A 20223-nucleotide genomic window follows, 5' to 3' on the forward strand; every position below is an offset into this window, starting at 1 on the left:
TTCCATCCCCTCTGCGATAGGCCTCCCAGCCCGGCTCCCGGTTCCGGCCCAGCCTGGGCTTCAGCTCCCGCGGCAATCACAAAGCCCTTTGGTAAACTCACAGTCAACGCACTCCCCTGCTCAAAACCCTCTCAAGACCCCATCTCTACCCCCCCTAGTTCGTTTCCCAGAGTTAGGAGTCTCTCATGTTCTGGTAGAAAGGGAGGTGGGCGGGGGTGGGGGTGCCTGGGTGACGGGCACCGAGGGGGGCACTTGATGGGATGAGCACTGGGTGTTATGCTCTATGTTGGCAAATTGAACACCAATAAAAAATAAATTTATAAAAAAAAAAGACTTCCCATCTCACTTGAAATCAAAATCCAGGGATCCCTGGGTGGCATAGCGGTTTGGCGCCTGCCTTTGGCCCAGGGCACGATCCTGGAGACCCGGGATTGAATCCCACGTCGGGCTCCCGGTGCATGGAGCCTGCTTCTCCCTCTGCCTGTGTCTCTGCCCCTCCCTCTCTCTCTCTCTGTGACTATCATAAATAAATAAATTAAAAAAAAATCAAAATCCGAGTCCTTGAAAGGAACCACCCTCAGCTCTCTTTCCTCTTTGGCCTCACGCTGTTCTCCCCCCGCTTCCTCCCCGCCCGCCACACCGGCCTCCTGGCCCAGGACCCTCGGAGCTGCTGGGCCCTCTGCCGGGAACACTCTTCCTCCAGGTTTCCTGACAGTTGCCTCCCGCCCCACTGCCAGAACTCGGCCCCAGTGTCCCCTTGCTGGGGCCATCCCCTGCCCCCCACGTGCCCATCCGAACCCCCGCAGTTCCTCACCTTCCCATCCTCCATAGCGGGGACCGTCGCCAAACACGGGCAAACCTTGTTACTGAGCTCTCCTTTCACTCCGAGGGGGCAGGGGATTAGACTGGTTTTTGCCTGTTTTACTGCTATTTCCCCAGCTCCCGGATCAGGTCCCCGCACACAGGGAATTCTAATAAAATCTCGCTGAATGAATCTCAGTGAATCTTGACAACACTTCCTAAGGGAGGTGCCCGTGGGCCCAGGAGAGCGGAGAGCTCAGGACTGGCAGCCGCGGCCGAGATAACGGCTCAGAACCTGTGGAGGTGCTGGAAGGCAGGAGGGGAGGAAGACGGTGGTGGGGAGGCTCCCGGAGTTCCGGGGGTGGCGGGGAAGGTGGTGTTCTCAGGTCTGAGGTTCTCGGTCCCTTCTGGAGGGCCCTGCCAACAGCGTGGCTGGCACAGCTAATCGGCTCTGCAGGCTCCTGGGAAAGACCTAGCTCCTCAAGGAAGACCCCTGAAGAAACTTGTCGCCCAGCTACCTCTACCACCCCAGAGTGGAAGTTTCTAGCCCAGTCCTTTCCCGAGGGGCATTTTTGGGAGTGGGAAATGTAAACAAGGAGTAGGGGGAAGGCTGGGCCCAGGAGACACAGAGTTGATAACTGGGAGCACTGGACCGGGAGTCAGGGGAATCTGCTCCAGTCCAGCATCTGGTCCACCTGCTGTGTTATCCAGGCAAGTCGCTGGCCCTCTCTGGGCCTTGGCAATGTGGATACAAGGAGTCACCATGAGCCACAGGGGAGGATTCTTTTCATTCGTATTTAACTGGAGCATAAATCATACATCAAGACTTAAAACCTGTAATCAAGAAACCAAAAAGCCTTACCTCTCTGGGGTCTCCAAATAAATCAAGAGTGAAAAATTTCTGTGAAGACAAAGACAGAGGGTGTGCATGAGAAGGCTTCCAGGGACAAAAGCCAATCTTTGTGAACAGTGTGCCAAAGGTGTCATGTTCTCCCTCCCGGTGCCAGCCTGGCTGGGCCGAGAGGAAGTGAGCAGGATACTGGCTCCCCCAGGTAGAGGTACAGGTGTAGGTGTGGGTTGGAGGAGGGGACTGCTGGAGAGGCCATCTGTCTGCTGTTCCTGCCCTCCACCCATTTCCCCTTCATGTTCCCCTGGCAACACTACCCCAGTCATCCTTTGGGGCGCCTTCCTCTTTGCCACTCTTGCCCCACAAATCCAGGCATCTATAAATGACTGGGGGTGCCACAGAAATTAGTTCAGGTATGGGCACATACCCATGTCAATCCAACAGACTTTACCCCAAAACTTTTGCTGGAATTATTGTGAATGGTGTCTAAACAGATACAGTATAAGTCTAGATGCTATCGCTGTCTTTAGCCTCCCCAGGGAACAAACTTGCCTGACAGTGAAGCCAACACTGAGAGAGAGAAAAAAAAAAGCTGAAGGATAGAGCAGATATATTCTTAATAATGTCATATGTGCATCTGGATCCAGCCATGCCTGAAGCCATGTACTCCTGAACTATAGTTTTCAGTTAGTTACCTGAAGATTTTGTTATAACACTATTCTTTTTCCATCTTCATACTTTGAGATGAATTTCCTCATCCTGCATCAGAACGTCCTGACTTACACAAGCTTACTTATTGGTCACTCAGTGCTGCATGCTGGTAGACCTATTAGCTACAGCGTAACATTACAATCAGTGTAATCTTAGCAAATATGCAATAAAGAGAAGCACAGAGTGAGGTGAATTTCAGTGAGCTTGTCAGCTCACTATTCCCTCTTGGGGGAAGGGTGTGAATGTGACCTTGGGAATACCCCTCTCTCCTGAGGAGACTCCTGGACCCCTGGGCCAGGCCTCTGGCACTAGACTCTACTGTTTCCTGATCTGATCAATGTAGCCTTGCAGCTCGCATCTTGGTTTCTCAGGCTCAAATAAGGTGATCAGTGCATCCAAAGAATGCCTTACCAGTCAGAGGTGTGTGTGTGTGTCTGTGTGCCTATGTGTTTGTGTGTGTTTTGGGAGAGTAGATAATCATGGAAACACTCTACAGGATCTCAGAAAAATCTCACAAGGATAACATGGGCTCTTATGTTCTCTGGGTTTTTTTTTTCTAACTTGCCAACTCTCCCTTATAAGCTGGGTCCTCTGAAGCCAATGGAGAATTGCTAAAATAAGCCTGCTTCTTCCCAGGAATCAGAGATGGTTGTGTTTTTATTCTTTGAATAAAGAATATTCCCCCACAGTGGGAATAGTTCCTATTGTGCCTTCCTTTTAAAAAAGATTTATTTATTTATTCATGAGAGACACACACAGAGAGAGGCAGAGACACAGGCAGAGGGAGAAACAGGTTCCTCACAGGGAGCCCAATGTAAGACTCAATCCTGGGACCCCAGGATCATGACCTGAGCCAAAGGCAGATGCTCAATTGCTGAGCCACCCAGGCATCCCATCTTATTGTGCCTTCCTGCTGTATTCTCTGCATGTTCTCATGATGACACACTGTCATAGCCATCCATCCAGTCCTCAAATGTCACCTCCTCTGTGAAGCATCCTTGCTGACTGTTATGAGCATTTCCTCCCTCTATACTTCCATCACCCTTAACCCATGAAGTATATGAATGTCTTTCTCCTTGGATAGCTCCTTGTCAGCAGAGACTATATCTGATTAATGTCTGCATCACCCACCCAGTTATCACCATTCACCTAAAATGGATGGATGGAGGGATGGACAGATGGATGGATAGGCAGATGGATGGAGGAATGGCTAGATGATGGATGGAGCTGGTCAATAAACAGAATGTAGATGAACTGGATGGATTGGTAGATAAATGAATAATAACTATCAGACTAGGTGATGGATGGGTCATTGATTCTGGATGGTTGAATGATGGAGTGAAGCTGTATGGTGGTTGGATGAGACATAGATGATTGAAATGAATGAAAGTTATGGATGGATTGATATTAAATGGATGAAAGAATATTGATGAATTGGATAGACTGGTAGATGAATAGATGGATATTAAGATGAATAGATTGATGGATGAATGGTGGTTGGATGGATGGATGGATAGATGGATGGGTGGGTGGATGTAAGGTTATCCATACACAAAAGCACAATTGAGGCAGAGTCTCAGAAAAGTTAGAAAACTGAGCCTCCCCTGGGTTATAATTGAGGTAGTTTCTAAATTAAGCAAGATACATTGTGACAACCTTTCTTAAACTCTTTGTTCTTAATATCCCATCCTCAAAATTCAGAACAGTAGTTACTTCTGGGAATATGTGATACTTAATTTCTTAAAAATACATTTAGAAACAAGAATGGAAAAATAGTAAGTTTTGATTGAGGTGAGAGATTATTTTACCATTTGTTCATTATATTATTTTTCGACTTTGCAAGTGTTTGAGATACTTCGTAATAACAAAGAAAAAAAGAAATTCCCATTCAGATCCAGAAGCTGATACTGTTCCCTGGTGGCCAGACACTGTCCCAGGTAGTTTTTGCAGGGCAGAGGCGAGGGGAAAGTTGAAATACTGAAGACTATCTGGGTGGGGGGCTTGTGTGTCATTCAAATGAATACACCTACCAACTTCAGTGAAACCTCCAAGAGCTCATCTTCCGTCTTCTGACGCAGGCAGTGAACAAGGACAGCCGACGTGGTGCTTTTACACCCAGCAAAGACAGCAATTTGCTGCAGAGATCACAAGCAACGGCAGATCTCAAGAGCCATGTCCCTTCCCTCAATCAATAAAGAGGTGTTCTTCCCCAACCTTCATTTCCAAAGGCTGCAGGGGGGAGCAGAAAATACTCTAGACCAGCAGGTGACAGTCCTGAGTCCCACTCATGCCAATTAAACAAGCTCTGTCTCTGTTACCTTATGCCTGTTAAAATGGGCAGAAGGATCTCAGAATGGAGCGTCTAAAGGGAGGAGCACAGAGTGGGGCTTAAGGGCATGGAATCCAGAATCACACTGCCCGGATTCAAATTTCTTTTCAGGAAGCCGTTCATGATAACCTCACCCTGCACGGTAGATGAGGGGCTCCTTTTGGATTGCATTATGACATCAGATACCTCTGCTTTACTGCTCTTGTCAGTTGAGATTTTATCATCTGTGTGATTAGACAATCACTAATCTGTCTTCTCTGATAGAATGTGAACTTCATGAGGCTGCCTGATGTCTGACTGTATCAAAATTATGTGATGAATAAATGAATGAGTTCCTCAGGAACCCACCCCAACCCTGAGGCACTTAAGGAAGAGCCACTCCAGGCTCACGTGCTGCAAATGGGTTCATCAGAACTAAGATCCTGAGAGAGACAAGACCCAGTGGCGGTCCACTGCCTACTGTGCGGCCTGGCACCCGCCCTGGCGCACTTTTGGAAGAGTGCTCAGCGGACAGCGTGCTGCGCTGGCAGCCCAGAGTCATGTGTTTGAGTTCCCAGCTCTGCCCTGATCACTCAGTGACCTTGGCAAGCTGCTTCCACTGTCTGCCCAGGTTGCTCAATGGTAAAACTGGGAGGCTGGCTGAGGTGTCTCTTTGCCCTTCCACTCAACTGTTCTGACTTCTGTGATTCCTAGAGGATGCCAGCCAGATCCCATGGCCAGAAAGGCATCTGAAGATTCCAGGAGAGCAGCACAAAGGGTGTGGAGGTGGTCCAGCATGAGACCTACCTGAGCTGTGTCCTTCATGTCTTTCTTAACCAAGGCAGCAGTGAGGGCCACACCACTCTCAGAGATGGCCCGATGGAAGAGGTTCTTGGCCAGAGGAGATAGCACCTGGCAGGAGAGTGGATCGGAAGAGAGTTTATACTCATGAGGAGGGGATCTTCAAGAGCTACTTCATCCTTAGCTCTGCCCCACCCATTCCCCTGAAGACTCTGGCATTCAGTCTTCACCTGGCCTGGCCTGTTCCCAGGCTGACACTGGGGCTCAGCTTCTCCCAGAGAATCTGAGATGGGAGCCAGCAGGACAGTGAGGGAAGGACAGGAATTGTGCAGCATGTGCTGATTCTAACATCAGAAGCATCGAAAGACAGCGTGGTAACTCCTAGCAACACTCTGAAGACACAGCTCTGATTCCCCATTTCCATTATTTGGGATTTATCCTAAGAAGAGAGATAGTGGAGGCACACAATGATTTCCAAGAATGCTCATAACGTTTATAAGATAATTGGAAATAACTCAACGCTCCAATATTATGAGATTGAGAGAATAAACGATTTTTCATTTTTACTGTGGAAGGCTATTCAAATCTATACCATGGAATCCCATGGAACATCTAACAAAATGATATTAATGGAACAGTACTTAATATTTAGGGAAATGTTTCTGTTATAGGATATGCATGTGAAGGAAGGTTTTTGTTTAAAAATCTTAAGAGGGGGACGCCTGGGTGGTGCAGAGGTTGAGCAACTGCCTTTAGCTCAGGGTGTGATCCCAGGTCCAAAGATCAAGTCCTGCATCAGCCTCCCCACAAGGAGCCTGCTTCTCCCTCTGCCTGTGTCTCTGCCTCTCTTTCTGTGTCTCTAATGAATAAATAAATTATTTTTTTTTAAAAAATCTTAAGATAGGTAGGCAGATGATAGATCAGTAGATGGCTAGATATGTGAAAAAGAACTAGAAAGATAAGTCCCAAGATGTCTGTGGTGAGCTTCCCTGGGTAATGCTTTTTTTTTTTTTCTTCTTTGGACTCATCTATACTTTTCCTTTTCCTCCACTTAATAAAATATAAAATCATTTCCCTCTGAATATCCAATAAGGAAACTGATACATATGTCAAAAAATATAGTCATAGCTGACCCTCTGCTCAACAGTGAGGGAGCTGGAGGGTATTTAGGGCTCCTAGCACTTTCTCATCTGGCTCCCATCCCTACTTCCCTCAGTAGCCCCCCCATCCCCAATCCCCCAACACCAGGACCCCAGGAGCTCCAGGTACCTACACAGTTGTGCCATCCTCCCTGATCCCCCCAGCTTGGCTCCACCTCTCAGTCCCAGAGGTGGCTGTCCTCGTGGGAGGCCCCTGACCTGTTATTGGTGCTCCCACCCCCTGACATGCAGACCTGGCTTCTGGCTGAACAGTGGCACTTTGTCTAACTCTTACTCAGAATCTATACCCACCTCTACTTGCCAGGAGAAGTGAAGTGAGTCCCAATGTTAAAATGAGTAGGAAGGTGAGAGAGAGAGAGAGAGAGAGAGAGAGCTCTACCATGTAAGAGGAGGAGTATCATTGCTGTAGCTGTGGTCGGAGATTCTCAAGGCCCAGGATGCTAGCCTGGGCTCTGAGCCTCCTGGGGGCCAAGGAGAGTTTCACCATGAGCTCTCCACCAACTGATCCTGTGCAGAGTAAGGGCAGCCCTGAATCCAGGCCTTGTAAGTAAAAGTGCTAATTGGTCAAAAGGGGTCCCAGGAGCAGCTATATCAGGGCTGGGAACACTTACAAGAACGGAGACGCTTTCACCTCCCGCCGACTCTCCAAAGATGGTCACAGAACCTGGATTCCCTCCAAAGCTGGCAATGTTCTCCTGAACCCAGCGAAGTGCAGCCAACTGGTCCAAGTGACCCCAGTTTCCGCGGCCATGTTCATCCCCTGTGCTGTAAGAATGGGGCAGGGTGCGAACACAGATTTCATGGCATAGGTGAAGCTGAGGGCTCTCAGTGAGCCTTCTAGAAAAAGACCAGCCTTCCACAAGAGTCTTCTTCTGTCTTCCATTCCTGTAGCACTGTTCTGTTGTAGGGTTCTAGATTTACTCACCTGGTGCCTATTTACTGAACATCTGTTTTGTGCAAAACACTGTTCTAAGGGCTAGGGGTACATCTGAGAACAAAATAGGCAAAATCTTTGACTATACAGAGCCCACACAACAGATCACAAACAAACAGATAAATAACATCAGGTAGTGAAAGTACTTCCAGGAAAAATAAAATGGGGTAAGGGAAAAGACAGAGGTGGAGCAGTGGGGTCCTATTTCAGATCACATGATCAAGAAAGGTCTCTTTGAGGGAAGCGTGGCACTTGAAAAGAATGAATGAATGAATGAATTCATTCATTCATTCATTGAATGAATGGGCACATGAGCCTTACAAAATATCCAAAGAAGGAAACTCCAGGCTAAAGGAACAGGCAGTACAATGCCCTGGGGTCTGGTGGATAGAAGTGTAGGACATGCAGCTAAAAGACTCTGTGGGCCTTGGTAAGAGCTTTGATGGCATCGTCAATAATGTGGGAAGCCATTTCAGGGCAATGACAAAATTCCATTTATGTCTTAAATGATCACTCTGGCTATTGTGTGGATCAGACATAGCATCAAAGTAGCAGGTTATAAAAGTAGGTGGTTATTACAACCCTCTAGGAGAGAGACACAGAGGGCTTTGATTAGGGGCATAAGGGAGGAGGTGAGAATGGTTGGATTCTGAATATATTTTAAAGGTCAAACCAAGAGGATCCGCTGACCCTGACTAGATGTGAGGAGTGAGAAAAAAAGAAGTCAAGGCTGACCACAAGCCTTCTATCTCAAGCAGGTAGAAGTGGGGTGTGGTGTTGCCAGCAGCCAAGAGGAGGTGCTGTGGGCAAAGTAGGAAAGGTTCAGGGAAGGAGTGGTGGGAGTCAAGGGTCAAGTTGTCCCCGTGGAGTGAGGTACCCTTCTGAGGTGACAACAGGTGCAAGGTGGTAGTTAGCGAGGTATATCTGGGTTTCAAAGGAGACACAGGGGCTGATAAGGGAGCTCCGAGTGTGGCTCTTGATGTCACCCAGGGAACCAGTGGAGACGGGCAGAGAGATGTACACAGAGGCTGGAGGACCATGTGTGAGGAATCACATGTGGATGTCCCCAGGGTTGGCCCAAACGCTGTTGGGTCACCAGTGACCTTGGCCAGAATACAGCAGGATGTTTGGAGCTGAACCCTGACCAGGGTGGGCTGGGGGCAGATGGGGAGGAGTAGTGGCAGGAAGAGCTAACATATCAGTGTTATTGTAATGGGGAGCTGAGACAGGCCACAAGTGGAAGAGAAGAGGGGTCTCAATGAAGGTGTTATACCCCGGGGATATGATTCACCTGAGACAATCCTCCCCCGGGTGAGAAGCCCACCCCTCCCCCAGCCCACCCAGCACCCATCTCAGGGTCGGAGGTGCAGTGGCCAGTGAATTCAGGAGAGGCTCATGGTACCTGTGTCTGGCAGGAACACTGGTTCCTGCCCCAAGGACACTCGCTGGGGAAGCCTCTTTGCCTTCACCCACGGGTGTGCCAAATTCCCAAAAGGAAATGGGATGAGTGGGCCTGACATGCCTCCCTGGAGGGCTGTCTGCTGGGGTCAGGTGCTCTGCCAATCTTCAGCTCCAGGCACCTGTTCCTTTACCCACAAGGATGCACTGAGCTTGTGCCTCAAGGATGCTCCTTCCTTCCTTTCCTGCCAGATAAGACACGTAAGCCTCTAAGGGCTGTACTGCATGCTAACTGCTTCTACAGAGGTGTGTGATGTGCTGGGACAGCCCGAGGGGGAAAAAAGAGGAGTATCTCAGAGGGGAGACATCTGGGTGGGGCCTTGCAGAATGAATAGAAGCTTGTCATCTAAAATAGGCATTCCAGTTAGAGGGAACAGCACCTATGAAAAACTCAGAAGCAAGTGGCCCAGTGTGGCTAGGGGACGAGAAGGTAAGTAGAGCCCAATTACAAAGGGACTTGGGACCAATTTATCCCAATTTTCTAGGGACCCTGGCAAAGATCCCTCTGAGGGCTGACATGGCTAGAGCTGAACACCTAGTATCCTTGCTTTGGGGGCCAGTGTGCAGTGAGGGCTGTCTAGAATCTTACCTGAAGAATCCCCAGATGCCCAGGCGGTACTGAATGGTCACCACCACCACGTTTTCGTGGGCAGAGAGGGCCAGCCCATCATAGGTTGATGCCCCGCCCACCACCAGACCCCCTCCGTGGATCCACACCATCACCTGGACAGGAAGGAAGCAACCGAGCCCGTTAGAGGAAGCAGCACCAGGCAGGACCTCAGGAGGTTGTCTGGTTTCGTTGCCCACCTCTTGACAGTGAATCAAGGAGGCCATTACCGGAAGTGCACCAGTCCCCAGCAAAGTTGGAGCAAGCAACTGTTCTCCCCAGTACACCCAAGTGGGGCGCAGGCCACCACCCCACCCAGTACATCCTGGCTACCCCTGTGTCCCCAGCCCTGGTGCCACCAGGCTCTTCACACCACAGAGCATCGTCATGGGAACAGTCATGGTGTGTCATCTTGTTCCCAACACTGTCATCGCTCTCATGCCCGGACCCCTCCCTTGGGCTTACTCTGCCTGCCAGAGCCCTGTACTTCAGCTTCATCTTATTTATGTCTTGTGTGGTGAATTAAACTGCTCTCAGGCCCCCAATGGGATCTGTTTTGAGTATGCCTTCTATCTGCCTCCTCTGCATCCCCAAATCCCACCCATCCAAAGCCCAGCCTAAAATCCACCTCCTCCAGTAAGTCTTCAATCATTTGACTAATGTGATCTGAGGATCTACTCTATGTCGGGGACAGTGGTAAGAATTGAGGGTGAGGGTAGATAGAGCTATTCATCATGCTTGGCTCTGGCATTGTAAGAGCTCAAAGAGCTAGGAAAGAATTTGTAACACAAACTATGTGCCAAGTACATTCCATGAGGGAGGGACTAATACTGTACCCTTAACAGATAAGAAAACTGAGGCACTTAACCTGCCTGAGGTCACATAGCTAATAAACAGCAGAAGCAGACTTGGACCCACATGGTCTGACCCTGGAGCCCACCTGTTGAGCCACCCAGCACGCTGCAGCCGTTGGCCATGGTGCAGTGGGCCTGCTGTTAGGATAGGAGTAAGATCCTCCCTTTGACTCTAACTAATGCTTCAGGAGTGCTTGCCCTGCGCGCTTGCCAGCAGAGACAAAGCCTGATATGCATCACTGAATACTCCTAGGTGATTAGCCTGTTCTAAGGAAGCAGGGCCAGGTCCCATCTCATTGAGCCAAGCATGTGCAGTGCTAACTTCTGCTCACAAGTTCACAGGTGCCCTTCCCCACAGGTGTGCTTCTGGAAGCTGGCTGGGTGCTAACAACCCCACACCTCTCCACCCCAAGGATCACCTCCTTTTCCAGATCTCCTCCAAGCCCCAGCCTGGGTCTGGAAGTTGCCCCCATCTCTGGGCCTCCTTTATTCTAGAAATGCTGACTCACTGGGTCATCAGCCTTGCCAAAGGCCATTAAGGAAGGAATACAATAAAATCCCAGATATTTGGCCAGAGGCAAAAGGATGCATTGCCTGGATCAACCCGGGTTCTTCGCCCAACACCTCTCGGGGACCCTGGAACTTTCTTAGAGAAGTGTCTTAATGTGCTGAGGAAAGGGCTCCCACAGGCTCACTTCCTAGTCTGTGTCCAAGAGCACTGGTGTGAAATCAGAAGTCCTATGCTCTGGTCCTGCCCATCCCACCGTATGATTTCAACAACCCCATCCCTGCCTTTCTGGGCCTCAGGCCTTCTACCTGTACAGGAAGGATTGGCTTATCTCTGAGAGTAATCATTCTGGTCCTTCTATCAGCAAAAAAAAAAAAAAAAAAAAAAAAAAAAAAAAAAAAAAAAAAAAAATTTGGAAAAGCTACGGTGCGCATGGCAGAAGTACAGCTACTTCCCTCCAGAGCCCCTACGTCTGCCACTAGGGGAAACTGAGGTACAGAAAGCTTGCATTTCTTGTGGTCACGAGGTCTGGCTGTGGTGGGTTAGGAAGCCCTGGGGTCCCCAGAACAGCTCCCACCCAAGCTGCCTTCCCCCTCTTACAGTCGACACCAGAAGACCCGCAGTGCTGGAACCTTCTGCTTACCGGCAGCCTGCTGTTCTTTGTCAAGTCAGCAGGAGTGTAAATATTGAGGTAAAGGCAGTCTTCAGAAAACTTGAGAGGAATGTTGTCCTTTCTGTTGGTAAAGAGTTCTGAGAGCACCTGACCTCCCACTGCGTCCTGGGAGCACCTGGGGAGGGGAGGGCAAGGAAGTTCTGAGCTGCACTCAGAGCTGAGCAAGATGTCTCCTGGCAGGTTGAGGCTACTAAATAGAGTTTTTCCTACCAGGCTGGAGACACTGGGATGGTGAGGAGGCTTCCCGGGTGGGGGGTGGGGGTGGAGGCCCCTGAGGCTCACTCAAGTATCCTGGGACTGTGTGTAGTAAGAAGGCTTAGTACCTGGCCCCTTTCTAGAGTCTTTGGGATAACCTGGGTCAAGGACAGGAGGCTGTCCCCACACCGACCACCTGGGAGTGGACCATTTCCTATACACCCAGATGCATCCCAGCTGGGTTCCAGGTAAACAGGTCTTCCACCAGGTAAGCATGTTCTAGTCCATGGCAGCCTTTCATAATCCCTGAGAAGTCACTCAAATGGCAGACCTTTAGGACCCACAGCAGGTCAGCGATGAAATACATATGGGGCAATCTCAGGAGAACTGTGTTCTAGTCCTGCCTCACTTGCAAATCTTCTGGCTGACCTTGGGCGAATTTGTTGCCTGCTTTGGCTTCAGCCTGCCAGGTCTGTGTGAGGGAAGTGATTTCCAGAAGGATCTTGAAGTCCTGAGTACTGACATGCTAAAAATCTATCCATCCCAGGCAAGCACTATTCGTTTCCTTGATAAGGGATCTTAAAGATCCAACACAGATTAAAACTAGTAAGATTTATGGCCCTCCCAGCATGCCAGGCGCTGTAAGTGCTGTAAGTGCTCCTTATGTACTAACTCACTTAATCCTCCCATGGCAAGCCCCCTAACACAGAGTCTATTATTTTCCCCATTTTACAGTTGAGGACACTGAGGCACAGAGAGTTTAGAGAACATACCCAAGGTCACACAGTCAGAAAAATCTGTACTATGTAGTACATGATATTTCTAAGGACATTCTAAAGAACATTTCCAGATCTCAAGGTACCAGAATGTGGATATCACTGGCTCCATTGTGTTCAATGAGGCCACTGAATCACTCTGCTGCCAAGTGGCAAAATCAGAGCCCCCAAAAATGACTTCTTAATTTTCATCCTAAGGGACCTTTCCCCTGATTACCAGAGCAAGGAGCCAAACATTCATAAAAAAAGAAAATCAAATGTCAAAAAAGGGAAAAAGAGTTCAAAGTCACTAGTGTTCAAATAAATGCAGAACAAATAGGAAAGTTATATATAATTATAATGAAAATAATAATTACTATTGTTTTGCCTATCCAATAGCCAAAAGGCATTTTTTTCAAATAACCCCAAGCATTGCCAAAGGTCTGGAAAGTGGAGGTTTTCATATATCAATGGAAGGAGTGTTGCTGGAACGTTTCTGGAAGGAAATGTAAACAGAAGGTGCATACTCTTTTACTCAGAAATGTCATTTCTTCAAACTAATCTGAAAATATTCATGAGTGTGCATGAAGATTTAGCTGTGGGATATTCATTAGAGTGCTACTTATACTATCAAAAACATCAAGAACAATTTAATGATCCCAAACAAGAGACCAAGATTATGATCCAAGACCCACTGTAATTCAGCTATTACAAGTTCAGCTACAGTATTTAATGACATAGAAGAATGTTCCTAATATATTTGTAAATGAGCAAAATAGGCATCCAAACTATCTGTATCATGTGATGCAATATTGTGATTTACAATAAATGTATATCTTGCTTCCATCCCATTTTGGGCACAGGCTCCCTAAAACCCTTAGTGTTTCCTTTGTGAAGGAAACAATAAAGATATCTTTATTATGTTAATAAGGGGACTTCTGATCACCGTTAAGACTAGGGGCTGGTTGCCAGATGAACTACCCAGTGATTAGAGGGTTGGACTTGGCAGTTCTTTCTCCCTGACCTCTGGGGAGTAGGGGTGGGGCTGGAGGTTGAATGGTGGCCAGTGGCTACTGGTTTCATCAGTCATGGCTACATAACAAAGCCTCCTTAAAAAAACACACAGGACAGAGTTCAAAGAGCTTCCAAGTTGGTGAACCAAATAAAGCTTCCACAGCCACTACACTGGACCCCCAACTCTAGAAGGACAGAAGCTTCTTTATTCAGGACCTCCCCCCCATGGATCTCTTCATCTGGCTATTGATTCATATCCCCTGATAACCTTTGTAATGAACTGGTAATGTAGTGAATTAACCAGTTTCCTGAATTCTGTGACCACTCTTGCCAACTGATGGAACCCAAGGAGGGAGTCATAGGAACTTATGATTTATAGCCAAGGTCACAAGATGGCAACTTGGACTTGTGATTGATATCAAAAGCAGAGAACAGTCTTGTGGGTGAGTCCTTGACCTGTGGGATCTGACACTATCTCCAGGCAGAACAGTGTAAGAATTAGTTGAATTATAGGAGACGCAGCTGGTGTTGAATAATTATTTCTTGGTGTGTGGGGAAAAACCCACACGTTGGAACTGAGTGTAGAATCTTATGGATTCTATTTTTAAGGAAGAAAATATGCCACAGATAAAAGACTGGAAGAACAGAACCTAAAATATGATTAGCGGTTCTCTCTCTGGGTGGAGGAATTGTATGTGATTTTCATTTTCTTACTTTTACTGACCTGTACTTCCTTTTCTGTAATAGGTAGGTATTACAATGGCAATCAGGAAATAAAAATAGCAAATATTATTTTTTAAAACAAAAGAAAGGAAGGGAGGGAGGGAGGAAGAAGAGAAGAAAGGAAGGCAGCAAAGAGCAGGACCTGGGAAATTTCCAGAATGCCTTGCTGAGGTGAATAAGGTCGGAATGGATACATGGAGGCATCTGAGGTGCCAGGGGAGGCATCTGTGGGCATCTTTGCCTAGTCTGGTCATGGTAATTGGGACACACCAACCTTTGCTCTGCTCCATGATTAGGTACTTAGACACACCTGGGAGTTGAGAACTTTACGGGTCAACTCCCCAAAGCATTCTCCACCCACACCCACCTGCTCCACCCCTGTTCCCCAGCTTTGGCAAAGTTCTAGGCAGGAGAATAAACAGAATCATTAATTCTGATCTTCCTCACTTGCTCGATTTCTTTTTTGTCCCCAAGGCACATAGTGCATAATTTATTCATTGATTTGTGGGGTTTTTTGTTGGTCATCCACCCTCCCCCACCCCCGCTGGAATGCAAGCTCCATGAAGGTAGGGGATACTTTTCTGTTCATTCATGGATCCTAGGAAACCTAGAATGTGCTCAATAAGGAGGACATTTTGTTGAATAACAAGCTCTAGACTGCTGTGAGTTCTGGAAGGTTTTCAAGATTTACAACAGCTTGGGGATTTCAGAACAAAGCCACTCAGCACTTTGCCTTGGCTCCTTCCTGCCTCACGTTGAGGCCCACTGAAAGATGCCAACTTACATAGGAGGGTAAGAGGTGGTATTCTTCACGAAGTTCCATGGCTCTGCAGCCTGTGGTGGAGCAAACCTCAATGGTCCAAGAGGAGGCTTGGCAAAAGGGACTCCCAGGAAGACGGCCACAGGCTGTGCAAATCCTTCTAAGCTGACATACTTGCCCAGGACTTTGCCTTGCACAGTGTCCACCACAGGTGGCAAGGACGGGTACCCTGTGGGACATCCAGAGTTAAGAGGACACATCAGCCACAAGAGGTCTGACCTGGGCTCCAAGTGATTCTTCTTGCTTTAAGCCTGTGACCTTGAATGAGTCACCTAAACCCTTGAGGCCTCAGTTTATTCCATGTAAAGAGATGAGGTTAACTGTCATTCCTTACTCGGCATGATCTAGGGGAGCAAATTGGAATTGGAGGTAGAACTGCATCAGGTAAAAAAGAAATGCAAGAAGAAGAGCTGCTGAGAGGAATAAGCCATTTGGTTGCCACTCCTAGGAGCCTCTGGAAACAATTATCCATCGGGACCTGGGCACTGAGGTGCATGTTGGCTGAAAGCATGAACAAAAGGCAGTCCCTTCTCTCAGGATCTCTGACCCTTGTATGGAGTATGATTCACAAACATACACAACCCTACATGGGGGGAGGAAAGGGCCAGCAACCTGAGAGAGGTACCAGGAAAGTCCCATGGGGATCAGAAGAGGCAGGGATGCCTTCAAATTGGTGGCATCAGTGGAAGCAGTGCCCTTAGAGCTGGGACTGGCAGTGGGAGAGGTTGTACCAAACAGCAGGAGATAGAAGAGGGGATGATAAACAAATAATCCAATCAAGAAATGGGCAGAAGACATGAATAGGCGTTTCTCCAAAGAAGACTTACAAATGACCAACAGACACAAGAAAAAATGCTCCACATCACTTGCCATCAGGGAAATACAAATCAAAACCACAGTGAGATACCACTTTACACCGGTGAGAATGGCTAAAATTAACAAGACAGGAAACATCAAATGTTGGCAAGGACATGGAGAAAGGGGAACCCTCGTACACTGTTGGTGGGAATGCAAGCTGGTGCAGCCAATCTGGAAAACAGTGTGGAAGTTCCTCAAGAAGTTAAAAATAGAGCTACCCTATAACCCAGCAATTGCACTACTGGGTATTTACCCCAAAGATACATATGTATGAAACAACAGGACACCTGCACCCCAATGTTCATAGCAGCAATGTCCACAAAAGCCAAACTGTGGAAGGAGCCTCGATGTCCATCAACAGATGATGGATGAAGAAGATGTGGTCTATGTATACAATGGAACATTCCTCAGCCATCAGAAAGGACAAATACCTACCATTTACATCGATGTGGATGGAACTGGAGGGCATTATACTGAGTGAAATAAGTCAATCAGAGAAGGACAATCATCATATGGTTTCACTCATATGTGGAATATGAGAAATAGTACAGAGAACCATAAGGGAAGGAGGGAATCTGAATAGGAAGAAATTAGAGAGGAAGACAAACCATGAGAGATTCTTAACTCTGGGAAACATGCGGAGGGCTGCTGGAGGGGAGGTGGGGGGATGGGGTAACTGGGTGATGGGCATCAAGGAGGGCATGTGATGTGATGAGCACTGGGGGTTATAGGCAACTGATGAATTATTGAACAGTACATCTGAAACTAATGATGCACTATATGTTGGCTAATTGAATTTAAATTAACAAAAGAAAAAGTAAAAAAAAAAAAAAGAGAGAGAGAGGGATAAAGGTGTAAAGCAGAGCAGAGGCTAGGCTCTGAGGGCAAAATGCAAGGCTGGCCCAAGGAAGAACACAGGGCCCATTCGAGCCAGAGGGAGTCCATGGGAATGTGAGAAAGGATCAGGCCTGGGAGGCCTCAGTACCAGGCTAAGGTTTGGGGCTTTATCTAGTGGGTAAATGAGCAGCAATGAACAGTTCTGGAATATGAGAGAGTGACACCCATCATCTGGCAGGGGATTCTCCTGGTGGCTATGAGCAGGGTTGTCCAAAGGGGAGAGAGACCTGGGGTCAGATTCCTACCTCTTCCATCCTTGTGGGGCAGGCAACTCTTCCCCACTGAGCTGCCCCTGTCTCCCTGCCACTCCCACCACAGTCCTGGTTCCACCTGTTGTGATCTGCCTCAACTTGCATGTGCAAGTGGCCACTCAGACTCTTGATCATGGCCCCTCAACAGCCTCCATGTGTAAGTTCCCTCATCTGGAATGATTTCTAGCATAGTATCCTTCTAGTCACTCCCTTTTAGATGCAGACTAAAGGTCAACCTCTCCCTCAAAGAGTGAGGGCAGAGCAAGAAAGGGTAATCCAGATTAGGTCTTACAGAAGAATATCCATTGGTAACCTGCAAGAGAGACAAAGTAGACAGAAGCCCAACGGGCAAGGCTGAGGAAGTGGGTGGATGGAAGTAAGAGGCATAACAGTTATGGCAAGAGGAGCAGTTAGCAAACATATTGTGTTACATAAGTACACATTAAGATTTACAGTATATTGCATAAGTATACTTGTAAGATTTATAGGCTGAGCACCTTCTAAGTGCCAGATGTACATTCTGGTTCAATTAAATTCACCTTCACAACATGCCCATTTGATGAGAAGGCAGGAAATGGAGATATAACCCATATGGGCTTTCTAAAGCTGGAAATGGGATGGCCTTGCCGGGAGGTAAGCAGCAGTAAGGAAACAAGCCACTCCTAATTCGGTTCTTGCTCTGCCCTTGAGTTCAGTACCAGGTTTCTGATAGTGTTACTATTAGAATGGAGGTCAAGTGCAGATGGGGCTTGGGTCCCCACGATTCTGATGCTCATAGCCCTGGCTCTCCATTCATGTGCCACAGACACATTCCAGAGCATGATTTTCCAGCACACCTTGGGCAAGGACATTTCCCTCTCTGAGTCTGTTCCCCTGCCTATAAATTGGCATAGAAGCATTCTGAGGTCCTTACACTCTTGTAGTAATTATGTGTCTTAGTTTGTGGACGCTGATGCTTGACATCTAGAGCCTTGCTGACAGCCCCTCTCAGAGTTAGCCAATCCTAGTGAAAGAAATCAACCTCCTTTCCAGCAAGCAGAGCCGGTACCCCAATCACCTTCTTTAAAAATCTTCCTCGGATACCCCAAGCCACTACCATCCTGCCCTCATCGCTCCAAGGCCAGGTACCTGGCAACGATGGGCAGCCTCTGTGCCTGAGAACTCACTGAAATTGGTTAGTTTGCCAATTCTAAACCTGCTTATCCTGTCTCACCTTCCCCTGGCAACCATGATAAGGGCTCTTCAACAAAATTCCTCCTCCCTTCTCCTCTTCCCTCTGACCCACCCTGATCTTGCACGTCAGGGTGCAAGATGGTGGTGGGCATGCCTCCTCCTCCTGGCAAGTTATGGCAGCTGGCTCCTGATCTGTTGGGCTTGTCATACTTCAAGTTTTCTACTACTGCACTACATTTTAAAACAACTCCTTGGGCAGCCTGGGTGGTTCAATGGTTTAGCGCCGCCTTCAGCCCAGGGCATGATCCTGGAGACCTGGGATTGAGTCCTACGTCGGGTTCCCAGCATGGAGCCTCCTTCTCCCTCTGCCTGTGTCTCTGCCTCTCTCCTCTCTCTCTCTCTCTCTCTCTCTCTCTCTCTGTCTCTCGTGAATAAACAAATAAAACCTTAAAAAAACACAACTCCTTTATTTATGAATCTTTTGTTTGTACTCTCCATACCAGGCACTCTTTAGAAACAACTTTTTATCCTCATAGCAGCCCAATGACATAGCTACTGCCATCCTTCCCGTGTTGGGGGTTGGGGGGCCAAGACACAGAAAAGTAACACTTGGTGCCTAAGGACAGCCAGCTAGTAAGTGCTGAGTTGCGATTCAAACCTACACACTCTAGATCCACTCAGTCCACACAGGTCCTCTGCCTGCCGTCTGCTGGTTGAGCATTCCTATGAAACATTTCCTAAGCTGAAATGGCACAAAGCAGAGTATCTATCCTAGTCTTTCTGCATGTTGCATGAAGCCACTTCACTTTTAGGGAAGACTTACATTAGTACTTGTTATCGTAGCCCAAAGAAATCCGAGGAAGATTTTCGTTTTTCTGTTAGTATACTAATGTAGGTCTTCCCTAAAGGTAGAGTGGCCTGATGCAACTTGCAGAAAGCCTGGGATACTCCTATTAATATTCTCCTAGGACACTGTCCATGATCTAGCCATACACAGATGAATAATTAAGCAGAAAATACACCGAGCCCTCTGGAACCCTCATCCGGGAGGCATGAGATTAGCTCTTTGCCCTCCTGCATGGGATGGGTGAAGTCCGAAGGGCACGGGCTGCTGCAGAACCAGACCTGCCATTACCCTTCCCCTCCCAGCCTTTCCCCCACCTTGTGCCCGAACAAGTATTTACAAATGTGCCCTGCTATTTTATTTCAGGAAGACTTACCCCAAGCCATGGAAGTGGCGAGGGAGGTCAGGACCAGATCGAAGAGCCACATTGTGGTGAGATTGCAGCTCCAAGGCGTCAAGCAGCCCACATCCCTTAAAGAGTCAGTGCAGGTCCCACCCCTCTGCCCTGCTGCTCTGGACGGCTGCAGGGCCTCTAGGACACGCCCACCCAGAGTTTACCCTCTTTCATCCAAACAGGCCTGAGTCTCTGATTACAGATAGCCACAGACCTGTCCAGCAGCCTGTTACATAAGGGTTTCTCCCTTGCAGGACTCTAACCTTAGGGCACTGTGAATTTCCCAAGGCAGGCAGGAGCAGACAGGTGCTTTTAGAGAGGGAGAGGCTTTGGTCCAAGGTTCTCAGAACAAGCTTGAAAACTTCTAGAGCAATTGCCAGTCCCATAGCTGCTCAGCAGGGGAACTCAGGACAAACTTATCTTTGCTGCTTGGGCTACTTTTCCATAAGATCTCAAGTTTGGAAGCACCTTGAATTCATCGGTTCTCCCCCCTCCTTTTTAAAAAACAGATTTATTTATTTATTTATTTGGAAGGAGAGAGTGTGGGGGATGGGAGGCAGAGGGAGAGAATCTTCAAGCAGACTCTCTGCCCAGGGCAGAGCCTCACGTGGGGCTTGATCCCATGACCCATGAGATC

The 20223-nt window shown here is 48.0% G+C and overlaps 1 protein-coding gene across 1 annotated transcript in view; it reads right to left on the reverse strand.

The window, feature by feature from the left end:
• Positions 1 to 19724, reverse strand: part of CES1 (carboxylesterase 1) — a 30749-nt gene extending 11025 nt beyond the window's left edge. Inside the window, exons 1-8 of the mRNA XM_055331950.1 lie at positions 19569 to 19724; positions 15134 to 15338; positions 11633 to 11777; positions 9610 to 9743; positions 7240 to 7393; positions 5475 to 5579; positions 4390 to 4494; positions 1664 to 1702 (exon numbers count right to left, since the gene is read on the reverse strand). Of these exons, the coding sequence (XP_055187925.1) occupies positions 1664 to 1702; positions 4390 to 4494; positions 5475 to 5579; positions 7240 to 7393; positions 9610 to 9743; positions 11633 to 11777; positions 15134 to 15338; positions 19569 to 19620 (939 nt within the window). The 5' untranslated portion in view covers positions 19621 to 19724. The remainder of the gene's footprint in view (positions 1 to 1663; positions 1703 to 4389; positions 4495 to 5474; positions 5580 to 7239; positions 7394 to 9609; positions 9744 to 11632; positions 11778 to 15133; positions 15339 to 19568) is intronic.
• Positions 19725 to 20223: the final 499 nt, after the last annotated feature.

The sequence above is a fragment of the Nyctereutes procyonoides genome, unplaced genomic scaffold, assembly GCF_905146905.1.
Source record: "Nyctereutes procyonoides isolate TBG_1078 unplaced genomic scaffold, NYPRO_anot_genome, whole genome shotgun sequence".
NCBI classification, from domain to species: Eukaryota; Metazoa; Chordata; class Mammalia; order Carnivora; family Canidae; genus Nyctereutes; species Nyctereutes procyonoides.